The 23,791-nt window shown below is 53.1% G+C and overlaps 1 protein-coding gene across 1 annotated transcript; it reads right to left on the bottom strand.

Moving 5' to 3' along the window:
• Nucleotides 1–12,953: 12,953 nt before the first annotated feature.
• Nucleotides 12,954–22,713, bottom strand: PNMA6E (PNMA family member 6E). The gene is made up of 2 exons (XM_060183446.1): nt 22,633–22,713; nt 12,954–16,776 (listed from the first exon to the last, which is right to left on the bottom strand). Exon 2 carries the CDS (start codon nt 16,767–16,769, stop codon nt 12,954–12,956), a length of 3,816 nt encoding a protein of 1,271 aa, XP_060039429.1. The 5' UTR covers nt 16,770–16,776; nt 22,633–22,713.
• Nucleotides 22,714–23,791: the final 1,078 nt, after the last annotated feature.

Raw genomic sequence — 23,791 nt, 5'->3', positions numbered from 1 at the left:
TAATTTTAGATTTTTTCGCCGAGCTGTTTGCTTCCTTGTGCCACTACCAGACTGTTGCTAACTGTAGCTTTATAGTAAAACTTGAAATCAGGTCTTAGGAGTTTTTCATCTCTGTTCTTTTAAAAGAATGTTCTACCATTCTAGGTCCTTTTCTATTCAGTGTAACTCTTATAATTGTTTTGTCAATTTCCACCAAAAAAAGCACAGTGGGACTTTACTGGATCTGTTGACTAATTTGGGGAGAGCTTTTTGCCAGTGATGTTAAGTCTTCTGACCTGTGGCCTTCCATTTACTTAAATCTTTAATTTCCCTCAGAATATTTACAGGATCTTCCACATTTTTGTTAATTTTATTCAGATTATTTTATAACATTGTATACTGTTGTAAATTAAATGTTCCCGCGTTTTCATTTAGAAATAGTTTTAAACTTACAGAAAAAAGGTCATTTCACAAAATGTACTCAGATACACCCTGCCTGGATTTTCTGCTGAGAACGTTTGGCCCTTTTACTGCCTTTCCCATTCATTCTCTCATCCAACTGTTCGCTCCTAAAAGCATATCCTTCCTTGCCCATCATTCCAAACTCATCTACCTCTCTTATTGCTTGGAATTCCTGCTTTATTTTTCAGTGATTTATAATTGATTGCTGTCCTAATTTTGATGCTCGACTTGTCCCAGGTCTCACCAGTGGAAGTTCCTTAGGGGTGGCTTGATGTCCTTTAACATGCCACTGCCACTTGGAAACACTTTCTTAGGCCACTACCCAGCCCCTTCACCCTCCTGTTTATCCACAGACACGTGTGCATTTTCATGTTTCAGACATCTTGCAGCCACACCCGAGCCTCCACACCCAGTGCCTCAGGGCTCTGTCTTCCTGGGTCTGTGCTGTGCCTCCCAAGCCCCACAGTCAGAATCCTTGCACCCAGCAGGGACTCGCTTGCTCAGCTCTTCAAACCCACAGTCCATCAAAGATCATTTCAAAGCTGCTTCACACGTATACCCCACCTAGGTTGTTAGGAGGAGCACATCTCCTAACAACCTACGGTATCTTGGGTTGCCCAAGACTGAGGGTAAACAGTGAAATAAATACAGAAGACATTTCATTTTTAAAATGTTTATTTTATTTATGAGAGATACAGAAAGTGAGAGAGACACACACAGAGAGAAAGAGACAAGAAGCAAGAGTACTGCTCAGCTCTGGCTGATGGTGGTGCTGGGGATTGAACCTGGAACCTCAGAGCCTCAGGCTTGAAAGTCTTCTTACAGAGCCATTATGCTATGCTATCTCCCCAGCTGGCAGAAGGCTTTGTAACCTGTGTCCTGGAGTTACCGGCACTTCTTCGTACCCTCCAGTGTGCTGTGGCACCCACTCGAACTACACTAGGACTCATCTGCTGTCAGCTCCATGTTCCTCCATCTTCACACCTGCGAATTTTCTTTTCTGGCTACAATGGATGTTAGCTTTATCACTCGAGCCAAAAGTCTGCCATGCCAAGAGCTGTGTGGCTCCCTCCTGCAGCCCCTCTGCACTAGCCAGCCCCGTGCAGGTGAGCTCTTCTTGGTTTGTTGGGTGACCTTCCCGAGGTCTCTCTTTGGCCTGCTTGGCACAGCAGGTGTTTCTTTTCTCGTTTTGACTGCACGGAAAGCCTACTATATGCTGTTCCCATGCCTGGCTTCCCCACCAGCTAGTCACTGCTGTAGACACCTGTGTATCCATGCTCACACCGGAGACGCCTAGGCAGCTCTCCCACCTTCAGACTTCCAGGGAGTGTCCAGGATTCCAGTATCTGCGGTCATAAACACAGATGCAACACAGAGCACCTATATACTTTCATAGTCTTCTTTCTATTTATTGGCTAGAGATAGCAAGGGTGAGAGATAAGGGGAGAGAGACAGAGAGAGAAAGACAGAGACCCACAGCACTGCCTTGCTGCTCGTAAAGCTTACCCCCATCAGGTGGGGACTGAGGGCTTGAACCCAGGTCCTTGCACACTGTAACATGTGTGCTCAAGCAGCTGCACCACCATCCACCCAAAGGTGTATCTTGAGGATGGATTCCTAGCAGCGGAATCTCCCTAAGGAAAAATCTATCTAGCATGTGGACTTTTGATGACTATTGCCACATCTCTTCCCTCAAGATCTTCTGATTCGCAGGGAGCTGTTGGTAAGCTATCTCCCTCAGAAACTGTGTGGCGCCAGAGCAGAGCAGTGCAATGAGGGCTGTGTGTGGGAGCTGCGTTCTGTAGGCTGGCTCGGTGCCCTTGTCGACCCTCTTGAACAATGCCGTTGTCTCTGAAGAAGAGTTCTTTTTCCTCACCCTTTTCAAAGAAAGGATGGCAATGGGTTGCCTTTGCAGAACACAAGGTGCTTGATGGAACCAGCAAATCCACACTTAGCCATTTGGACTCCTCCTCCCAGCCCATTTTCCATACCCTACTCACTCCTTTCCATGTGGTTGCCTCCAGGCTTATCGCTGGGGCTTGGGGCAGGCACTACAAATCCACCGCTCCTGGTGGATTTTTTTTCTGTTTTATTTTGTAGGACAGAGAGAAATTGAGAGAGGAGGGGGCGGGTAGAAGGGAAAAGAGACAAGATACCTGCAGACCTGCTTCACCATTTGTGAAGTGTCCTCCCTACAGGTGGGAAGCGAGCACTCAAACCCATGTCCCTGTGCTTGGTAATGTGTGCACTCCACTGGGTGCACCATCACCTGCCCCCCTTCCTTCTCTTTTTAATGAAAAATGAGAGAGAACTACAAAAAAATACATTAACAGAAACCTAGACTCCTACTCTCCAGAACTGATGCCAGCGTTCTGCTGTCTGTAAGTTCAGCAGCTTCTGCCAGGGAAGAAAGTTTGCACACATGGCTGCTGTCCTGCCCAGTTCTTTCAGCTCCTAGGCCACTTCGCGGGGCTCCTTCTGTCCCTCTGTAGCCAGCAGGGCACACTGCTGTGGTCTTGTGCTCTGACTAGAGTGGCATCACATGCTCCCTCACTTTGCCACTTTCCAAGTCCACTGTCCTGTATTCAAATAATTGTTTACCGTTAATTCCACTTCCTTTTCTCTCTTCTCCCCCCCTTTAAAAAATAAGGCTTATTTAAAAAATAAGAAATCTACTAAAAAATAATAATAAGGCTGAGAGTCGGGCGGTAGTGCAGCGGGTTAAGCTCAGGTGGCGCAAAGCTCAAGGACCGGTGTAAGGATCCCGGTTTGAGCCTCCGGCTCCCCTCCTGCAGGGGAGTCACTTCACAAGCGGTGAAGCAGGTCTGCAGGTGTCTATCTTTCTCACCCCCTCTCTGTCTTCCCCTTCTCTCTCCATCTCTCTCTGTCCTAACTAACAATGACAACATCAATAACAACAACAATAAAAAGAGAGCAAAGCATCAGTCGCCACATATTAATTTAAGTTTATATGTGTTTCCCTATCTTCTCTCTTTTTTAAAGTTTTTATTCATAAAATGGAAATACTGACAAGACTATAGGATAGGAGGGGTACATTTCCACACAGTGCCCACCCCCCACAGCTCCATATACAATTCCCTCCCTTGATAGATTCCCTATTCTTTATCCCTCTGGGAATATGGACCCAGGATCATTATGGGGTGCAGAAGGTGGGAGGTCTGGCTTCCGTAATTGCTTCTCCACTGAACATGGGTGTTGGCAGTTGGATCCATACCTCCAGCCTGTCTCTCTCTTTCCCTAGCTGGACAGGGATCTGGGGAGGTGGGGTTTCAAGACACCCGGTGGGGTCATATACCCAGAGAAGTCAGGTTGGCATCATGGTAGCATCTGGAACTTGGTGGCTAGAAAAGAGTTCAGATATAAAGCAGAACAAACTGTTGCCTAATCATGATCCTACAGGCAAGAATGTAGCAGGTGAAGATTTGGGGTCTCCGTTTTAGAAAAAGCTAGTAGGTTTATTTTAGGTATGTTCCAAGGGGTCCATGACCCTACTAATTATTGCCTGCACCTGACATCTAATATGCAGGTGGACCCAGGTTATTGTCTTCCCCATCCTCTCTTAAGCCTACTCTAAAATCATTATTCCTCTTGCCTAAAACCATTTCTGTCCCTGTCCCCAGGGATTTGCCACCAGTGTGGCCATGGCAATGGCCAGTCCTCATGCCCCTGAGCCGTGCGACAGCTGTGGGGTCCTCACGGAGACCCCAGGTGTACGGGAACTGGGGATGCTGAGAAGGCAGGACCCTCAGTCCTCCTCTACTGAGAGTATCTGAAGACCGGCATGAGGGGAGATCTGGCCATACCTCCTCTGCCCATGCCCTGGCCCGGTAGGCTGCAAGGTGGTGGATGTGTGAGTGACTGGTAAGCCCCAAAGTCTGCCACACCACTGAAGAAAATGAGTGCAGATGTCGTAGAGGACTGAGTAGGGCGTCTTAGGGGCCCATGTGCAGCCTGGGAGTGCGAGCTCCACTGGAGGAGGGATGTTTGCAGGCATGTCTCAGATGGTGAAGTCATAATGCGTCTTACAAGAGTCCTTGACCACAGGCACAGAGAAGGTGTTGGGCGGGTACACACAGAGGTGGGAGGGAGGTAGGCAGACAGCAGCCAGGGCCCAGCCGGCTGCTGCCACCACCAGTGCCGGGAGAGAGGGCCATACCAAGTGCTCCCCATACCTTCAGAAGCCCACCCTGCTGATGCCCTCACCACAGACCACATCCTGGATGGCTGAGACACTGGACCCTCTGTTCACAGACCAGAGGCTCACAGTCCTAGGGGCATGGGCACTACACCCACTTGGGGACATTGGCAGGACTTGATCCTGGTGGGAAGGGAAGTCTGGACCCCAAGAGCCAGGTGGGCAACCTATCCAGGGCTTGGTGTGCAGGGTGAAGGCAGAGGAGTTGTGGTATGTTCTCTCTGCTTGAGGCAAAGGGACTGCACATTGCAGCTGCAAGCTGTCAAAAAGCTGTCCTTTGCTGGGTGGGGGAAAGTTCCAAGAGGCAGCCTTAACGGTTCAGGGCAGACAGGATGAGTGACGGGTCACCAGAAAGTTCAAGCCGACAAGTGGCAGGAGAAAAGAAGGCGGGGAAAGGGGCAGCCGGGCCTGGCGACAGGGCAGCAGAGAACATCTGAGGGGGACCAGTTCAGAGTGTCATGTCGCTTTGGGAACCTTTTGGATTACAGCACACATTGCTTAGTGCCTGGAATCCAAACTAAGATAAACAAGTGAAAGGGAACAAGGCAGTTCTGAGAGCACCCCTCCCTCAGGGGCTGTCGGTGGGTCACCCTCTTCCATGCCAGGTGTCTGCAGGGGCCTTTGCCACCCCGCCCACTGCTGAATAAGCATGATGCCCCTCTAAATCGGACTCTATCACAGGGATTAGCCGCCGGGCCCGCTGCCCACTTCTTGCATTCCAACCAATGTGCTGGGCAGGCCGAGAGTGGCTCCCAGAGGGCCCGCCCTGCAGCAGCTGTGCTCCCACGCTCCTGCCCCTTCTGCACCGCTCAGCAGACATGTGGCGGCCCCTCACGATTTCCACATTCTAGTCCCTGGAGGTCAGGGCACTATGATGGGGGACAAGGACCTTGAGGTGGGGTGTTGACCACTGGGTTATTGGGGTGGGCCCTAAATGCAGTCGTGGGGATGCTTGAGGGACGGGCTGGAAGGTGGCGCACTGCATACCTGGATGTCGTGCCTCGGACACCCCTGAGAGCATGGGGTCAGGCCAGGGTGTCTGTGGACAGAAGGTGACCTCCCAGATACATGGGGACCATCCAGAGGTGTTTACTCACCCCACCTTCCAGGTCACCAGCCTGACTCAAGGGGCCCTCCCAATTATAATGCAGATGTCCCTCAGCTGAGCAGCCACTGAGGACACATGTCCCCACTGGCCACCTCTGTCCCTGTGGGCCTCTGGCAGTGAGTGGATCAGGTGCAAGGGAAGAGCTGGAGAGCAGGTCTGTGGCAGAGAATACTGGGTGTGGCAGACTCACACTCTGGGACCCCGCATGAGGCTCAAAGCCAGCCCGAGGAGGCGAGAGCACCTGCGCTAGGATCTTTGAAGTGTGTCATCTCCTACTGTCTCTCCTGGGGGTGTACTCTGGGACACTGACAGACCTGCCCTTTCTTTACAGAACTTCTGCACACCCCAATGCCCTCCAGAGACCCCATCGCCTACCCTGGTATGGTGAGTAGGACCCCAGATTGATCGAGAGTCACCCCAACCCACAGAGGTCTGGGGGAAAGCACTTGGGGGGCATTACTGAGCCGTGTGCTTCCTGTGGCCTCCACACTCTGAACTGGTCCCTCCTGCCAGCAGACTCAGATGTTCTCTGCTGCCCTGTCACCAGGCCCGGGTGCCTCTTTCTCTCTCTGCCTTCCACTTGTCGGCTTGAACTTTCTGGTGACCCATCACTCATCCTGTCTGCCCTGGACCATGCAGAGCAGAGCCTTCCAAGGCCTGCAGGAGGAAGCCAGAGTGGCTGAGCACTGCCCCTGCCCCCAGCCCTGGCACCCACTCATCTGCCCCAGCCTCCTCTGGGCCTTCTGGATAGGTCAGTCATGGCACACGGACCCTGGTGCCTGGCTTCTCACAGCTGGGTGATCCTGCTCAAGGGAGACCATTTCTGCCCCTCCCCACCTCTGCACCCACCCCTCCTGACAAGACATCTTCTGACACGGACATCTTCTGGAACCTTTGACGGATCCAGAGCACAGGCAGCCTCTCTGGCTTCCTTCAAGAAAACCTATTGCTCCTTCTCGGGGAGGGGGGCTTTGGGGGTGCTCGAGGAAGAGATGAGAGGTGGGGTGAGGGTTTTCGCTTGAGCAACCAACCGGATGGTACCATCAGATGTGCCCATGCGAAGGGAGGGAGGGGAAGGGACAGGGGACTGGCAGGTATATCCACATGAAGGGGGAAAGGGTCAGGGGACCACCAGGTATGCCCACGTGAAGGTGGAGGGGAAAGGGACAGGGGCCCAGCAGGTGTGGCCACATGAAGGTGGAGGCCCAGGCCTGGTGTTGTACCTCATCTTTTCCTTGTCCTCGTGGTCTTAAAAACTATGCTGCTCTGGGATCCTTGTCCCCACCCCCACCCCCACCCAGCTTTCCTTTCCAAAGTTCAAAAGCTTGGCACTATCATGAAACACAACCCAGAAGTGAGGTGGAATCGCTGTCCTGGGTTCTGATATAGACAAGTGGACAGCGAGGAGCTTGCCTGCCTCCACTACAGCAGCTGGGCCTGTAACACAAGCTGGGCCTCCCTTGGCATGGCCAGCTGTGCCCTCATGTCTCTGTTCCCCTTCCCACAATTTTCTTTTTTCCACCCTTTTCTCCCCAGGGACCAGATTGGGGCAGCTGGGAATGCCATCACTCCTCAGATTTGGGGAGGGGAGGTAGAGAGAAGAGCATGGTGGGGGTGACTGGGAATAGATTCTGCACCAGGTGTCTAGGGAGAGAATCGAGTCTGATGCTACAGCCCCTTGTTGGAGAGCCACCACTGGTCACAGCAGGCCTGCCTCTGGGCCCCCAGAGGGCAGACACCTACTGTGGTGGCTCTGGGAAGCGGTAGCCGAGCTCCTCAAATCCATCTTAGACCTGGAGCCTCATGGGGCCCCTTTCCAAAGGTCAAGTGACCTGTGCAGATTAGAAGACCCGGAGAAAGTCACTCTGGTGATGCTGGCCACCTCAGGTAGGTGGCACCCAGTGAACCACAGGAACCCTGTGGCTCAAAAAAAAAAAAAAAAAAGATTTACCTATTTATTTATTTACCTTCCAACTAGCAAGAGAGAGAGAACCAGAGTGTCACTCTGGCATAGGCAGTGCCAGGAATTGAACCTGGGTCTCCCACACTTCAAGTCTTGCATTCTACCTGCCCACACCTTGTGGCTTCAAAGGCCTGTGTTGATGCTCCCCACACAAATGAGGCCCCTTCCCAAGCCAGCCCAGAGTGAGGCTCCCTCCCGGCTGGCCCGCTCCCCAGCCCTCCGCATGAAGCCTGCCCCTGTCACATGAGCAGTAGCTGTTGCCGTGGTGAATCGGCATTATACTGTGACCTTGATTCTCGGCAGAAATGCATGCTGCCTTGACCATGCTTACACAAAGCGCGTTGTCTAGGAAACAGCACAGTTCCGAGAACAGGAAGGGCTGGATCATTCTTGGCTTGGACTGGAAGCCACACAGAGTTACCTTGTACCCAGTGGGGTGTCAGCTTTCCTTGGGGGCCTCTCAGCTTTGTGTTTGTGCATGTGACATGGGCAGGGCGGGGTAGGCAGGAGCTCTGTGGCACCCTGCACAGGATGGTAAGGTCCGAGCAGAGTGACTCGAACGGCTGCCGTGTGCAAGTGTGTGTATGGCCCTCTCCCACCTCTTCCTGGGAGGCTGCTGGGGAGGGGGGAGACCTCTGCCCACCCTGCCCACTCCTACAACCCAAAGCAGTGCCATGGGGACTGCCCACAGCATGTGCCTGCCTCCACATGCAGAAGCGCCCACACTGTCACTCTCATGCCTCCAAGCAGGGCACACTGACACCAGTGGCCTGCTCCTAGAGAAGGTCCTCTAGGGAAGCTGCAGCAGGGCACCAGGAGTGAGGTGGCAGACACAGAGGCCACCTGCACAAATGCTGTGTGCTTGCAACCTGTGACGTCATTCCTAAGTTGCCCCCCCCACGTTCACGTGGGCATACCTGGTGGTCCCCTGTCCCTTCCCCTCCCTCCCTTCACATGGGCACATTTGATGGTCCCATCCCGTCGGTTGCTCAAGCGAAAACCCTCACCCCACCTCTCATCTCTTCCTCGAGCACCCCCAAAGCCCCCCTCCCCGAGAAGGAACAATAGGTTTCCTTGAAGGAAGCCAGAGAGGCTGCCTGTGCTCTGGATCCGTCAAAGGTTCCAGAAGATGTCCGTGTCAGAGCCTCTTGTCAGGAGGGGTGGATGCAGAGGTGGGGAGGGGCAGAAACGGTCTCCCTTGAGCAGGATCACCCAGCGGTGAGAAGCCAGGCACCAGGGTCCGTGTGCCATGACTGACCTATCCAGAAGGCCCAGAGGAAGCTGGGGCAGATGAGTGGGTGCCAGGGCTGGGGGCAGGGGCAGTGCTCAGCCACTCTGGCTTCCTCCTGCAGGCCTCGGAAGGCTCTGCTCTGCCAGGAGTTTGCTTACACAACTCCACAAAGCAGCAGCGAGCAGCAGCCCTGTGGGTCACAGGGCAGTGTCAACCTCAGCTGGGTGGAGGCCCAGCAAAAGCCAGATCACTCTGCAAACCCCCCCCCCCATGTGTCATCTAGCACTGGCTTTATCTGAGTGTGAGCAAAGGGAGCAGAGGCTGCAGGGCTGGCCGCTCATCGACGTGTCTCACGAGGCAGCCCTCCGTGAAAGAGCCGATGCAGCTGCGGGATAAGCGGGAGAGTGGCAGCTTGGTAAAATCCCCAGACAAGGCACTTCCCTACACTCCGTGCCCACTATCTCTGCTCTCACCAAGCACACGGCATCCCCACGCCCAGTGCTCCCTATGACTAAACATTGTCCTCCCTGAGCTTGCAGGCAACGGCAGGCCTCTATACAGGCCGGACACACAGGGGGGACATAGGCTGCTTGGAAGGGGCCATGCTTCCATGCCGGAGCACTTCCAGTCACCTCATTGCTGGCTAGCCTTTACCTGAAGGCCCGGTGAGGTGGGTTAACACTCTGAAGTCAGAGGGGGTGTGGCTGAGGAGCTGGTAGCCCTTACCCACTACACTGGGCACACAAGTCCATCTGGAAACAGTCTGGGGCATGCCCTTTGCCTGGGAAAAGGGTCTTCCGTAGGTCTTACCCAGGAGAGCCTTTGTGCCAGAGGCATCTCACAGTACGTACACACACACACACACACACACACACACACACACACACACCCATAGATACAGCACAGCCTCGGCTGGCCCCTCCACTGTCCCCATTCTGCACTGGGTGGCATCATCCAACCTTCCCCCACAGCCCAAGTCCCTATGCCCTGTGCACACACCTTCCTCAACCATCTTTGCTGAGCTCAGTGGTGCATGCAACATGGCCTTCTGCTTTCCTGTTCTCTTCTGGCTTTGCTGCTTCCTGTCACCACCTTCTGCTATTCTTGAGTCCCCTCTCCACCTCAGGACTGGTGAGCTTGCCCAAGGGGTATTGCCCTGGCACCCATCCCAGCCCTCCAAGAGCCAGTGGATGTGGTGGCACACCGGGCATCACAGGAAACGAGCCTCGCTGTGTTTGCTGCAGCCCTGCGCCAGGGCATGGAGAGCAGGCCCCACTGGGTCACTGGACGGAGCTCAGCCCGAGGACCAGGATCCTGTGATGGGAGCTGCCCACCTCCTCAGCCCTTTAGACCCCCCCATGCAGACCCCCTGTGGGGTCTCCTATGCCCTCATGCCATGGTGGAGCCTCTCTCACTGCCTCAGGCCAAAGGAAGGGCTAGCCCCTTGGCCCCCTCACCTGCATCACCTGGAGGAAGTGAAAGGAATGGTAGGGTGTACTTTGCCAGCTACCCTAGGCTGTGCCCTGGAACAGGAAGGGGTCGGACACATGTGGACTGGACAGTGGGCCTGGGAAAGCCTGAAGTAGCAGTGTGAGAAGCCTTGGCAAGGCATGTGGGGACAGCTGGCCATTGCACTGGGCCCCAGGGAAACTTAAGAAGGGACAAGGCTGGGCTGGGAAAACACGTGCTCCTTGAGCAGTCTGCTCGCCTTCTCAGCTGCCTGCTGGCTGGCATGTTCCTCCAAGTCACAGGGAACCAAGTTAAATCCCAGGCTCCCATCAGAGGTGATGCTGGCTGAGAGAGGCCCCCCATACCCCTCCCACTGACACCTAAACCACATGTGTGCACCCACACACTCACACATGAAACCACACATATGCATATGCATTCTCAAACCTCAACGACACACACATGTACACACACACACATTTGTATACACACACAATCACAACCAAACCACACACACTGCCCGAATGTGCAACACACACATACCCCAGGGCCTCCCACCCCTGCAGGCTTCTCTTGCTGGGTCCAGGCACACAGAGCTGACTGGAGTCCTCCCAGAAACACATGGCCGCCTGGGTGGGAAGGCCACGTGCCCTGCTTCTCAGCCCGCCTTGGGACCCCGTGTTGGCCAGACCAGGTCCCCTGAGATTCAACCATACCACCCAGTTCCAAGACAGAGGGCCAGCGGACCTGGGGCCCTGGGGCCCTGGAGCCCCAGCCCGGCTGTGCTCTGCCTTCCCACTCCCTTTCCCGCCACTCCAGGTGGCGCCAGCAACACGGAAAACAGCTGCTACCACAGCCATGGTGGCAACCAGCGTCCCTGCGGCCACCCACCTGCCTGACTCAGGGGACCGAGGGCCTCTGTCTGCCTCATGCCTACACCCAGATTCAGCTGGTAGAGCCCTGTGACCCCAATGGACCCAAATGTTCCTACTGCAATTAGCCCAGAGCTGGATACCACCCCCGTCTTCAGCTCCACCAATGCCAAGCTCAGCCCCTCTGAGGGCAAGTGGGGTGGGCCCCTAGCCTGCCCGTCTCTCTGCCACCCAGTCCGTAGCTCTCGGCCTCAGGTGGCCTCCCTCTCCCTCGGTGTCTGCATTCTCTGCCTGCTCTTTCTCCCAGCCTCACTCACACATCCGAGTGCAGGGGAGGCAGGAGTTCTTGTGCCTGTGCGCCCAGAGCCCAGAACTTGCTGCCGACTCTTGGCTGCTTTGAAAAAAGTGACCTCACAGCTCCATAGGGAGATTCCACGTTCCAGGATGCCTCAAAAGTAAACAAACAAACAAACAAACAAACACGCCTGGGTCTTTTCAGAAACCTAGTCTGAGCAGCAACCACTAGTGGCACCTCCCTTCCCTGCCCCCTTCGCTTCCACCCAGCAGCCCGTGTAGGTCCCTCAGTGAACACAACAGAGGCGAGACTCAGCTGAAACAATGGCGTTTATTAAGGAGAAACAATAAATTCAAACCCTGAAGCCAAGGAAAGGCCAACAAAGGGACTTCTAGGGGCAGGGCCCTTCTAGCCAAGCAGGGTGAATCGCTGCCCTGCCCCCGCCTGATGCCCGTGATCCCCTCTGAGGACATGGGATCGACACTGTCCTGTGTGCTCACATCTGGGGCCATAGCCCTGATCCATGGCCCTCACAGGACAGTCAGAAGTTGTTGGAGGGCAGCAGGAAACACTTGTCCACGAAAAGGAAACTGAGTCACAAGTAACAAGTCAGAGAGCTCCATCCCCAGAGACCCCCTCCCAGTGCCCTCTTTCCCTGGTGCAGATCTTCCTTCAGAGCTGGCCACCCAGAGCCAGCCACCCTCAGCATCCAGCCTCATTTCTTCCTGCCATCTCCTGGGACCAGGGTCCAGTGTCAGAGCTGGAGTGGGGACACTGCTAGGAAAGGACACACATAACAGAAACAACCTGCAGGTGGCCTCAAGCTACACAGTGAAATGGATGTAGCCTCAAGGCGGCAAGGAGCACCCTGGTAGGCTCTGGTGCTCCGGACCCATGCCAGTGCACCCACCACAGATGCCTGCATTGCTCCAAACTCTGTGCCAGGATCCTGGCAAGTGGGGGTGCTAGAGCTTCCCAGAACAGGAGGGGGTGGGGAGGATGGGGAGGTCCAGTACAGAAGACTATGAGTTAATCCCAGGCACCCTGGAGAACTGCCAAGTCAGTGTGGGTGGCAGACAGCCTCAGATGACCCTCCATCCTTCACCCAGCCCAGGGGAAGGATGCTCAGGGCACTCCCATGCCAGCTGCCCTGGGTGGGAGGGGCCTGGTATTGCCATGGGGGGCACCTCTGGCCATCCCACCTGAAAGAAAACATGGGTCATCCTCCTCACTGACATGGGTTGACGGGGATGGCCAGGTGAGAGGGGGATTTGTTGGGAGGGGCTGGACCACAAGACCCAGACATCCACTGGAAAGAGGCTGCCAGGGCTCAGTGCTCCTCCAGCCCCAGGGAAAGCAGGCCCCAGGGGTCCTGCACCTACTTGTGGGAAGCAGACGTGGGGTGCCTGGCGGCCCCAGCCTGGCATCCCACCACCCCCTCGAGGTCCTTGAGCCCGACCTCGGCCTCCTGCTCTCCTTCTCTGGAAACACTGCCCACGTGGCCCTGACTGGGGTTCTCAGGGGCCGCTAAGGATGGTGCCTGCCCTGGACCTACAGGGGCAGGAGCACTGCTGTCTCCCAGGGTGTCAGAGGATATATCTATGTTCTCCTCTGAGGCAGGAGCATCATGGGCTCTAAGAGAAGCCTCACTAGCTTCTACAGTGCCAAGCACTATCTCCTTGGCTTTTTCACTGGAGGCGGTTGCACAGGCAGCTTCGTCATTGGCTGCGGCAGAGCGGGCAGCTTCCTCCTTGCCTATGGTGGCACAGGCAGCTTCATCACTGGCTGCGGTGGCACGGGCAGCTTCGTCACTGGCTGCAGCAGAGCGGGCAGCTTCCTCCTTGCCTATGGTGGCACGGGCAGCTTCTTCACTGGCTATGGTGGCACAGGCAGCTTCGTCACTGGCTGCGGTGGCACAGGCAGCTTCGTCACTGGCTATGGTGGCATGGGCAGCTTCGTCACTGGCTGCAGCGGCACGGGCAGCTTCGTCACTGGCTTCAGTGGCACGGGCAGCTTCGTCACTGGCTGCGATGGCATGGGCAGCGGCTGCGATGGCACGGGCAGCTTCGTCACTGGCTGCAGCGGCACAGGCAGCTTCGTCACTGGCTGCGGCGGCACAGACAGCTTCGTCACTGGCTGCGATGGCACGGGCAGCTTCGTCACTGGCTGCGATGGCATGGACAGCGGCTGCAATGGCACGGGCAGCTTCATCACTGGCTGCAGCGGCACAGGCAGCTTCGTCACTGGCTGCGATGGCACGGGCAGCTTCGTCACTGGCTGCGATGGCACGGGCAGCTTCGTCACTGGCTGCGATGGCACGGGCAGCGGCTGCGATGGCACGGGCAGCTTCGTCACTGGCTGCAGCGGCACAGGCAGCTTCGTCACTGGCTGCGGCGGCACAGACAGCTTCGTCACTGGCTGCGATGGCACAGGCAGCTTCGTCACTGGCTGTGATGGCACGGACAGCGGCTGCAATGGCACGGGCAGCTTTATCACTGGCTGCAGCGGCACAGGCAGCTTCGTCACTGGCTGCGATGGCACAGGCAGCTTCGTCACTGGCTGCGATGGCACGGGCAGCTTCGTCACTGGCTGCGATGGCACGGGCAGCTTCGTCACTGGCTGCGATGGCACGGGCAGCTTCGTCACTGGCTGCGGCGGCATGGGCAGCTGCGTCACTGGCTGAGATGGCACGGGCAGCTTCGTCACTGGCTGAGATGGCACGGACAGCGGCTGCAATGGCACGGGCAGCTTCGTCACTGGCTGCAGCGGCACAGGCAGCTTCGTCACTGGCTGCAGCAGCACAGGCAGCTTCGTCGCTGGCTGCGGCGGCACGGGCAGCTTCGTCACTGGCTGCGATGGCACGGGCAGCAGCTGCGATGGCATGGGCAGATTCGTCACTGGCTGCAGCGGCACGGGCAGCGGCTGCGATGGCACGGGCAACTTCGTCACTGGCTGCGGCGGCACAGGCAGCTTCATCACTGGCTGCGATGGCACGGGCAGCAGCTGCGATGGCATGGGCAGATTCGTCACTGGCTGCAGCGGCACGGGCAGCTTCGTCACTGGCTGCGATGGCACGGGCAGCGGCTGCGATGGCACGGGCAACTTCGTCACTGGCTGCGGCGGCACAGGCAGCTTCGTCACTGGCTGCGATGGCACGGGCAGCTTCGTCACTGGCTGCGGCAGCACGGGCAGCTTTGTCATGGGCAGCTTCGTCAGTGGCTGCAGTGGCATGGGCAGCTTCGTCACTGGCTGCAGTGGCATGGGCAGCTTCGTCACTGGCTGCGGCAGAGTGGGCAGCTTCTTCCTTGGCTATGGTGGCACGGGCAGCTTCCTCACTGGCTGAGGCAGCACGGTCAGCTTCTTCACCGGCTGAGGCAGAGAGGGCATCTTCCTCATTGGCTGTGATGGCACGGGCTGCCTCCTCATTGGCGGCTGCTGATCGCACAACTTCCTCACTGGCTGCAATAATAAAGATGGCTTCGTTCATGGGTGGTGCCTCCCAGGCCTCCGTCTCGCGCACCAGCCGCAGCATCCCCAGGAAGCCAGGAGGCCTCCGCTCCAGCCTCATCCTGCGCAGCCGGCTCTGCAGCAACTCGTTGGGGCGGGCCTGCATGAGCACCTGGCGGGCGCGTACCTGGTTGGCCACGCAGGGGTTGATAGCACCCCGCTCCATGGCAACTTGCAGTAGGCCCTCTAGGCGCATCACGTAGGCAAAGAGTGACTCGCGTGGCCGCTGTGCACAGGTCACAAAGCGCAAGCGTGCTCTCACTTGCACATCTCTGTCCCCGAACACCCGCACCAACTCAGCCAGGCAGTCCTGCACAGTCAGGCCGGGGGTCTCCGCCAGGAGGCCACACAGAAAGTCCAGGGCAGGGCCACCCAGGCTCTCCACCAGGCGCCGCCGCCGCTCCCCTGCCGGCACATGGCGCCACAGGTACATCATGTCGTTGGCATGGTGTAGCCAGCTCTCGAAGGACTCGCCACGTAGCTCCAGCTCCTCGCGCCCCGAGAAGGTTCTGAGCTCCTGGTAGGCCCTGCTCTCATGCGCCGGCTGGAGAACATGCCTCCACTGATGGGTCCACAGCCTCACCTGGCCTGGCACGCCTGCCTCTCCTGCTGCCCCAGCCACATTTACAGAGCCTGCCACACCTGCCACACCTGTGTCACCTGCCGCACCTTCCTCATCCGACATTCCTGCTTCCTCTCCAGCTTCCATCTCAGCCACATCGTCGTAGTCCTCCCATCCATAGCCTTCTTCATCCAGGTCAGCCTCCGCACCCTCTGCTTCTGCCTCGCCTGCAGCTCCTGCCTCGCCTGCAGCTCCTGCCTCGCCTGCAGCTCCTGCCTCGCCTGCAGCTCCTACCTCGCCTGCAGCTCCAGCCCCGCCTGCAGCTCCTGCCCCGCCTGCAGCTCCTGCCCCGCGTGCAGCTCCTGCCCCGCGTGCAGCTCCTGCCCCGCGTGCAGCTCCTGCTTCGCCTGCAGCTCCTGCCTCGCGTGCAGCTCCTGCCTCGCCTACAGCTCCTGCTGCTCCTGCCCTTCTTGCAGCTCCTACTCCACCTCTGGCATACATTCCACCTACAGCTCCCTCTCCACCCACAGCCCCCTCTAGGTTCTCTGCAGCCTCGAGAACACCTTCAATTGTGGCCTCAGCTCCTGCCTCTCCTGCAGTGTCTATCAGCCCATCAGCTCCTTTCCCACCTACAGATCCTGCTCCACCTTCCGCCTCTGCCTCAGCCCTGGCTCCTTCCACAATGGCAGCCTCTGCCTCACCTTCTGATCCCTCCTTGCCTTTGGCTCCGCCCTCACCTGAGCCTCCAGGCCCTGTTTGCCTCTGGGGACATGCAGACAAGTAGGTTCTATCCTCTGGCTCAGATTCAGGAGCCTGGGGCAGGAAGACCACAGACCAGGGTCCCCCCTTACCCATTATCTGGCGGGGGATCAAACTTCGGTTTAAATACTCAGTGAACTCGACCAAGGCAACCTTGGAGCCAAGCTCCTTCCGACAGACCTTGACCAGCTCTCGGTAGCTACCCAGTGGCTGGAGGGCAGCCTGCATGGCCTCCCGGAAGTCCTGGTCACTGCAGTCTTCAGGGATGCCCAGGATAAGCAGGGAGCGCTGTGCATTGGCGCCCAGCCACCCACACCAGTCCTGCAGCATCATCTGTGCTGGGTCCATTTCCTCAGGCTGCTGCATACCTTGACTGTGGGTACAAGAAGAGAAGGAGTAGTGAGTGTGAGGCAGCTCACCCAGCACCCAGAACCCAGCCAGCGCCCCTTGGCCCTCCCAGAGTGGCATTTAGCCTCCCTTGCTGTTTGCTTTGCTCAATTTGGGGAAATCTTCCTTGACATCTACAAAATAAAAGTCAGGAGGCCGGATGGTGGTGCACCTGTTTGAGCGCACATGTTACAATGTGCAAGGGCCCACATTCAAGTCCCGGGTCCCCACCTGCAGGGAGAAAGCTTTGCAAGTGGTGAAACAGGGCTGCAGATGTCTCTCTGTCTCTCTCCCTCTCTACTTCCTCTTCCCCTCCCAATTTTCTCTGTCTCTATTCAATAATAAACAGATAAATAAAATTATAATTAAAAAAATAACAAAATAAAAGACATCTTCCCATTTTTCTGAAATCCATTTTAGTAAGGCCTCTTCCCAAGGAATCTGTGAATGTGTCCAAAATTCTGGCCTAAATATCTCCATTTATCACCATATTTTCTCTCTTTTTAAATGAATGCTGAGGAAAGAAGTCAGGTTATCCTGCCAGATGCAGCTGAGCCACCTCCCAGCCCAGTCTGTATTCTTCAGAGGCACCAAAGCAACTTGTTCCTGTCCATGCTGCTCCCTTACGGTGGTAAGAACAGAACTCGTGGCCTACTGAGCCTTCTCCTGTTAAACCCCCCACCCACTTTTTCATATCTGTCTGATCCTCCTGTTTGATTCCTGACATTGCTAATTTTGTCCTCTCTTTCTTTTCAGACTTATTGGGCTATCTGAAAGGTCATGAATTATAGTTCTACGTATTTCTAGGCAAAAATACATCAAGATGAACCCTACTAAGCCAAGGGTGAGTGCAAACGTGTGGATCTTGGTCAGAGAACAGTATAAGGAGAGATTCCTTGGGCCAAAATCCCGTACCTACTCAGGAGTGGCTAGTACTAGTCTTGCAATTGGCCAGTTGCTGCACCACCTCCAATCTGAGTTTTACCAACAAAAAGACTACTGAAGGGAGAAGAAGATCACCTAGACTTCACCAATTTACAACCATGGGTTTCTTCAGGGGCTGAAAGAGCAGCTGGGAAGCCCTATACTGGCATTGGGAGTGGGGAGAAAACTGGCCAGGTGGCTCAGAAGAAAATGTACATTGCCAGTGGTCTGGAGGTGTGGCTATATAGTAGGGGCTTTTTCACATCATACTCCTGATAAATTAGGGGAAAGGGTGAATAATTTTATCAGAAATCAAGATTTATTCAGAAACACAGGGCCACAGAGCACTGCTTACCAAAGCTGTGGCTGGAGGTGGGCAGGGATTGGGCCCAGGACTTTGGACTCCGGGGGTGTGGGAGTCTCTTCGTACCACTGTGCTATCTATCTCCCACGCTGTTTCATCTCTTGGTCAAAAAAAAAAAAAAAAAAAAAAAAAAAACTACTTATAGTTAAAAAGCCCTCAGGCTCCCATAGCTTTCGGGGAAAATAAATAACACAAGGAGGTTTTAACAACCACTATGCTTCACCTGAGGGATTGAGATCACATTGAAACAACTGTTAATTTTTCACAACTGTGAACTCATTTAAGTACGTTATTTAGACACAAGTCAATCCATGCAAGTGTGATTAGTGGGTTGGAAAGTAGTGATAAAGGGGCCTCATAACACGTCAAATATAATGGTTACACTCAGAAGAAACATCGGATAAATTAAATAGGACAAAAGCCCAGAAAAAAGGCCCCCCAAACATATAAGAAACATAAGAGTAAGGACAAAAGCCAAACACGAATTGAAGCAATAGTTACAAGAGTGAGGAAAGCTTTTATCATCAGAATGGGGAAACAACAGATTCAAGTCCACATGGGTCATTCTCAAGGACAGACCGTATATGTTAGGCCACAAAGACAATGTCAGCCAATTCAAGAGCATTGAAATCATCCCAAGAAACTTCTCAGACCACAGTGGAATCAAATTAACATGAAACCACAAACAAAAAAATATTAAAAGTCCCAAAGTATGGAAACTCAACAGTACATTACTTAACAACTACCAAATCAAAAAGGAAAATAAGTAATAAATCAAAATGTTTGGAGAATTAAATGAAAATTAAGACACGAGCTATCAAAATATTTGGGACACAGCTGCGGCAGTACTGATAGGGAAGTTCATAACTATACAAGCACACACTAGGAAACCAGAAAAAGCTCAAATAAACAATCTCATTGAGCAAAGAAACCCTAAAACAACCAGAAGGACTGAAATAACCAATATTAGAACAGAAATAAACAACACTGCAAACAAGAGAACCATACGAAAGAGCAACAAAGCTAAAAGCTGGTTCTTGGAAAGAGTAAGCAAAATCTATAAACCCTTAACCAGATTCAAAAAAAAAAAAGGAAGAAAACTCAAAAAAATAGGATTGTAAATGAAAGAGGAGATATAGCAACATATACCATAGAAATCCAACGTATAATGTAAAGCTTCTATGAAAAACTATATGCTACCAAACTAGAGAGCCTGGAAGAAACAGAAAAGTTTCTAGATACCTACAAACTTCCAAAATTAAAGAAAGAGGACCTAGAAGATATGAACAAGCCAATCACAGCCAAAGAAATTTCAATAGCTATCAAAACCTTCCCAAGAATAAAAGTCCTGGACCAGATAGTTTTACAAATGAATTCTACAAAAGCTTCAAGAAAGAGTTAATTCCTCTACTTTTCAAACTCTTCTAAAAGATTGAATACACAGAAATACTCCCTTCCAGCTTCTATGAAGCCAATACCACCCTGATAGCAAAAGCAGACAGGGATAAAACAAGAAAGAAAGGAAGAAAGAAAGAAAGAGAGAAAGAAAGAAGAAAACTAAAGACCAATATATCTGATGAACATAGATGCTAAAACATTGAACAAAATTCTAACCAACCGAATATAGCAGAGTATTAGAAAGATTGTTTGGAGCAGGATAGTGGCGCACCTGGTTGAGTGCACATGTTTCAATGTACAAGGAGCCAGTTTCCATCTCCTGGTCCCCACCTGCAGGGGGAAATCTTTGCAAGGGGTGAAGCAGTGTTGCAGGTGTCTCTCTCTCTCTCCATTTCTATCACCCCCTTCCATCTCGATTTCTGGCTGTCTTTATCCAATAAATAAAGATAATAATTTTTTTAAAAAAAATTGTTCATCATGACCAAGTGGGTTTATCCCAGGGATGCAAGATTGGTTTAATATATATAAATGAATCAGTGTGATCCACCACATCAATAAACACAAAACCAAAAACCATATGATTGTCTCAATAGATGCAAATAAAGCCTTTGGCAAAATCCAACATCCCTTTATGATCAAAACACTACAAAAATTGGGAATAGATGGGAAATTCTTCAAGATAGTGGAGTCCATATATAGCAAACCTACAGCCCATATCATATTCAGTGGTGAAAAACTGGAAGCATTCCCCCCCTCAGATCAGGTACTAGACAGGGCTGCCAACTATCACTATTATTTTCAACATAGTGTTGGGAGTTTTTGCCATAGCAATCAGGCAGGAGCAAAGAATTAAAGGGATACAGATTGGAAGCGAAGAAGTCAAATTCTCCCTATTTGCACAATTTGTAATAGCCAAAACCTGGAAGCAACCCAGGTGTCCAACAACAGACGAGTGGCTGAGCAAGTTGTGGTCTACATACACAATGGAATACTACTCAGCTATGAAAAATGGTTACTTCACCATTTTTAGCCCATCTTGGATGGGGCTTGAAGAAATCATGTTAAGTGAAATAAGTCAGAAACAGAAGGATGAATATGGGATGATCTCACTCTCAGGCAGAAGCAGAAAAAAAAGATCAGAAGAGAAAAACATGGGCAGAGGATAGATAGCATAATGGTTATGCAAAGAGACTCTCATGCATGAGGATCCAATGTCCTAGGTTCAGTCCCCCACACCACCATAAACCAGAGCTGAACAGTAATTTGGTGAGAGAGAGAGAGAGAGAGAGAGATATGCAAATAGAACCTGGAGTGTAGTTGGTGTATTGCACCAAAGTAAAAGACTCTGGGCTGTGTTTGGGGAGGGTTCAGGTGGTGGAAAATGATGACAGAGGAGGACTTACTGGAGGTTAAATTGTTGTATGGAAAATAGAAATGCTACACATGTACAAACTATTGTATTTTACTCTCTACTGTAAGCCATTAATCCCCAAATAAAGAATTTTTAAAAAAAATAAAAAGGAAAAAAAAGCTTCAAAAAATATGTCGTGGGGCCGGGTAGTGGTGCACCTCGTTGAGTGCACATATTACAGTGTGCAAGGACGAAGGTTCGAGCCCCCAGCCCCCACCTGCAGGGGGGAAGCTTAAGAGGTGGTCTGTAGCTGTCTCTCTTTCTCCCTATCACACCTTCCCTTTTGATTTCTGGCTGTCTTTATCCAATAAATAAATAAAGATAATAAAAAAATACGTCATGCCTTTTCAGACAACCCAATAGCTAGAAGCTCTATTGCTGCCCTTAAAGAAAAGTGATGCTTGTTGTTTCTCTAGTTGGCTTTTTACCACTGATTTCCTCTTTTCATTCTGGTCTCTCTTCACTCAACTAGTGTGTTTACTATGCTGTTACTTTGCTTAACTTTTTTTTTTCAATTCAGAACCAGGGTTAAACCTCCAATAATAATAGAGCCTCCAATAAATCATATAGTCTAAGAATACGCGACTTATTTAGTCTTTTTTTTTTCCTTTAATGAGAGAGAGAAAGAAATCTGGTATGATTTTGTTTTTATCACTGCTGAGGCTTCACCACTCCATACTGACTTTTCTAGAGAAAATTCAAGCAGCCAAGCTTCCTCCACCGCAAGGGGAGCAGGACCTGGGCTGCACCCACGGCAAAGCCCGCGAACCGCACATTGTGCCGTCTCACCAGCCCCAGGTCTAGCCTCGCAGCCCAGCCCGGAAGCCCAAACTTCAGCCCCGCCCCCTTCAGCCATCTTGGTCTGGGAATGCGCACGCGCACTCCCCACCCCCCCAAGGTGGCGGCCCTCCGCCACAGCCCCCAGAAACAGCCTGCCCAGACGCCTTCCTCACACCAGAGGACCTCTTTCTCCCTCTGCCACGCTAGCACCCTCCAGCCGTCCACCAGTCACCCTCCATAGTGACTCCGGAAACAAGGCACTTTCCAAGATGGCGTCGTCACGTGGGCCCCTCCTCTAGGCTCCATGTTGGGCGTGTCACATGCTCGGTCGCCACAACTCGAAGCACGCCCCTCCCCCACTACAAGGCCACAGCCAGCCTCCCACCGCTCACCATAGAGGGCGATGGGGGGGGGGGCACCCTGCCTTCGGACCCCACAGGCACGGCGGCTACTGGGAATGCTCCCCACTCCGTCCTCCCCTGGCCCGGTGACCTTAGAGCCTTCCTCCTGTCCCCTGGCACCCCGAAGCCCCCACCCGCTCGGCGGGAAACCCTGCCCCCACCTCCCGGCACTCAGTCTTCCGGAGGCCTCCCCTCCCGCCTTCACCTGGCCGGATCTAGCCGCCCCGCCACAAGCCACCCAGGTCGGCGGCCCCCCCAACACACACCTCAGCACCCCTCTAGCCAGAAGCGAACCCCATACACTCAGGACCCCTGAGATCCAGTAGTCCCCACCAGTGAGCGCACACACATACTTGAGAAATATCAGTCCTCGGCCTCCCAGACCGCCCCACAGGCACCACCAGGGTCTCTCCACCAGGCTCCATGGCTGGAATCTTCCCCCTCCCCCCACCCGACCCCCAACTGCCGCCGGGACCTCACCCCCCACACACCCACACCCGGAGAGGCAGTGAATAGACAGACCCCTGCCCAGGACTGCCGAGGAGCCCTTGCCCACCTTCTCACCTTTGTCGACTCTACCAACTCCTCCGAAATTCCTCTCAAAAGAACCTGGAAAAACCACCTCAGCCAACGGTCAGCGTCGCCACCACTCAGCTCTCGTGGGACCCGCTTTTCCCAGAAGCCCCCGGGGCCAGACGAGACAGAAAGTTCCCAGAAGCCCCTTCGCACAAGGCAAATGATTGGTTCAAAAGAGCGCGTGGTGAGGCACATTGCTACTGTAGCACTGGCCACATGTGCTACAAGCAAATTAAAGCAAAGCTGAAGGGATCAGTTTGCACATTAAGAGCCCTAAGTAGCAGGCAGATTAGTTTCGCTACATTGTCCTTTTTTATTATTGAGGGCTTGTTTATTTGTATTATTTATTTATTTATTGGATAGATACATAGAAACCGAGATGGGGGTAAGACACAGAAAAAGAGTGACAGAGACGCCTACAGCCCTGCTTCATCATTTGCAAACTCCCACCCCTTCGGGTGGGGACCGGGCGCTTGAACTTGGATCCTTGGGCTTTGTAACACATGCACTAAGCCACGTATGCCACTGCCTAGCTCCTTATGTCATAAGCGTTTCTTATGGTTTTATTGACATTGCATCTGGATTCAGCTTCTGAGGCCAGAGTGCTGAAATCTCCAGCCACCCACTGGAAAATATCCACTTCTCCCCTTTTTGTGGCAGATTTTAGTCTACATAGTTAGAAGATCTGATAGTGGCTGCATGTGCATGTATGGATTCTGTCTGTCACCGATGAATTGCCCCTCTTGTCATGATTGCCATTATCTCAGGCTGCAATATTTAACACTCCTTTGTCTGCCTTCAATACACTTTCCTCAGCTCCCTTTACATGATATAGCTCTTTTTGTAGCCTCTCAATATTAACTCACTAGAATAGTTTCACATCTTACCTCTTGCAGAAAACAGCTTTGCTCTTTGGTCTGAAAATCTCTCCCTTTTAATTGAAGTATATAATCCATTAATATTGAGTGATTTTAATATAACTAGATTGTCTTTTTTATTTCTTTATTGGGAGGTTAATGGTTTACAGTCGACAGGACTAGATTGCCTTTTATCCTTTCACTGTTGCTTTTAATCTTTTTGGACTCCTGTAACAAAACATCATAGTTTTTATTTCTGACAGTCCTGAAGACTGAGTCCAGGTCAAGGC

Source organism: Erinaceus europaeus, chromosome X (assembly GCF_950295315.1).
Source record: "Erinaceus europaeus chromosome X, mEriEur2.1, whole genome shotgun sequence".
In the NCBI taxonomy this organism is placed as follows: Eukaryota; Metazoa; Chordata; class Mammalia; order Eulipotyphla; family Erinaceidae; genus Erinaceus; species Erinaceus europaeus.
Note: the sequence above shows the minus strand (reverse complement) of the source record. Positions and strands in the feature narration are given on the sequence as shown.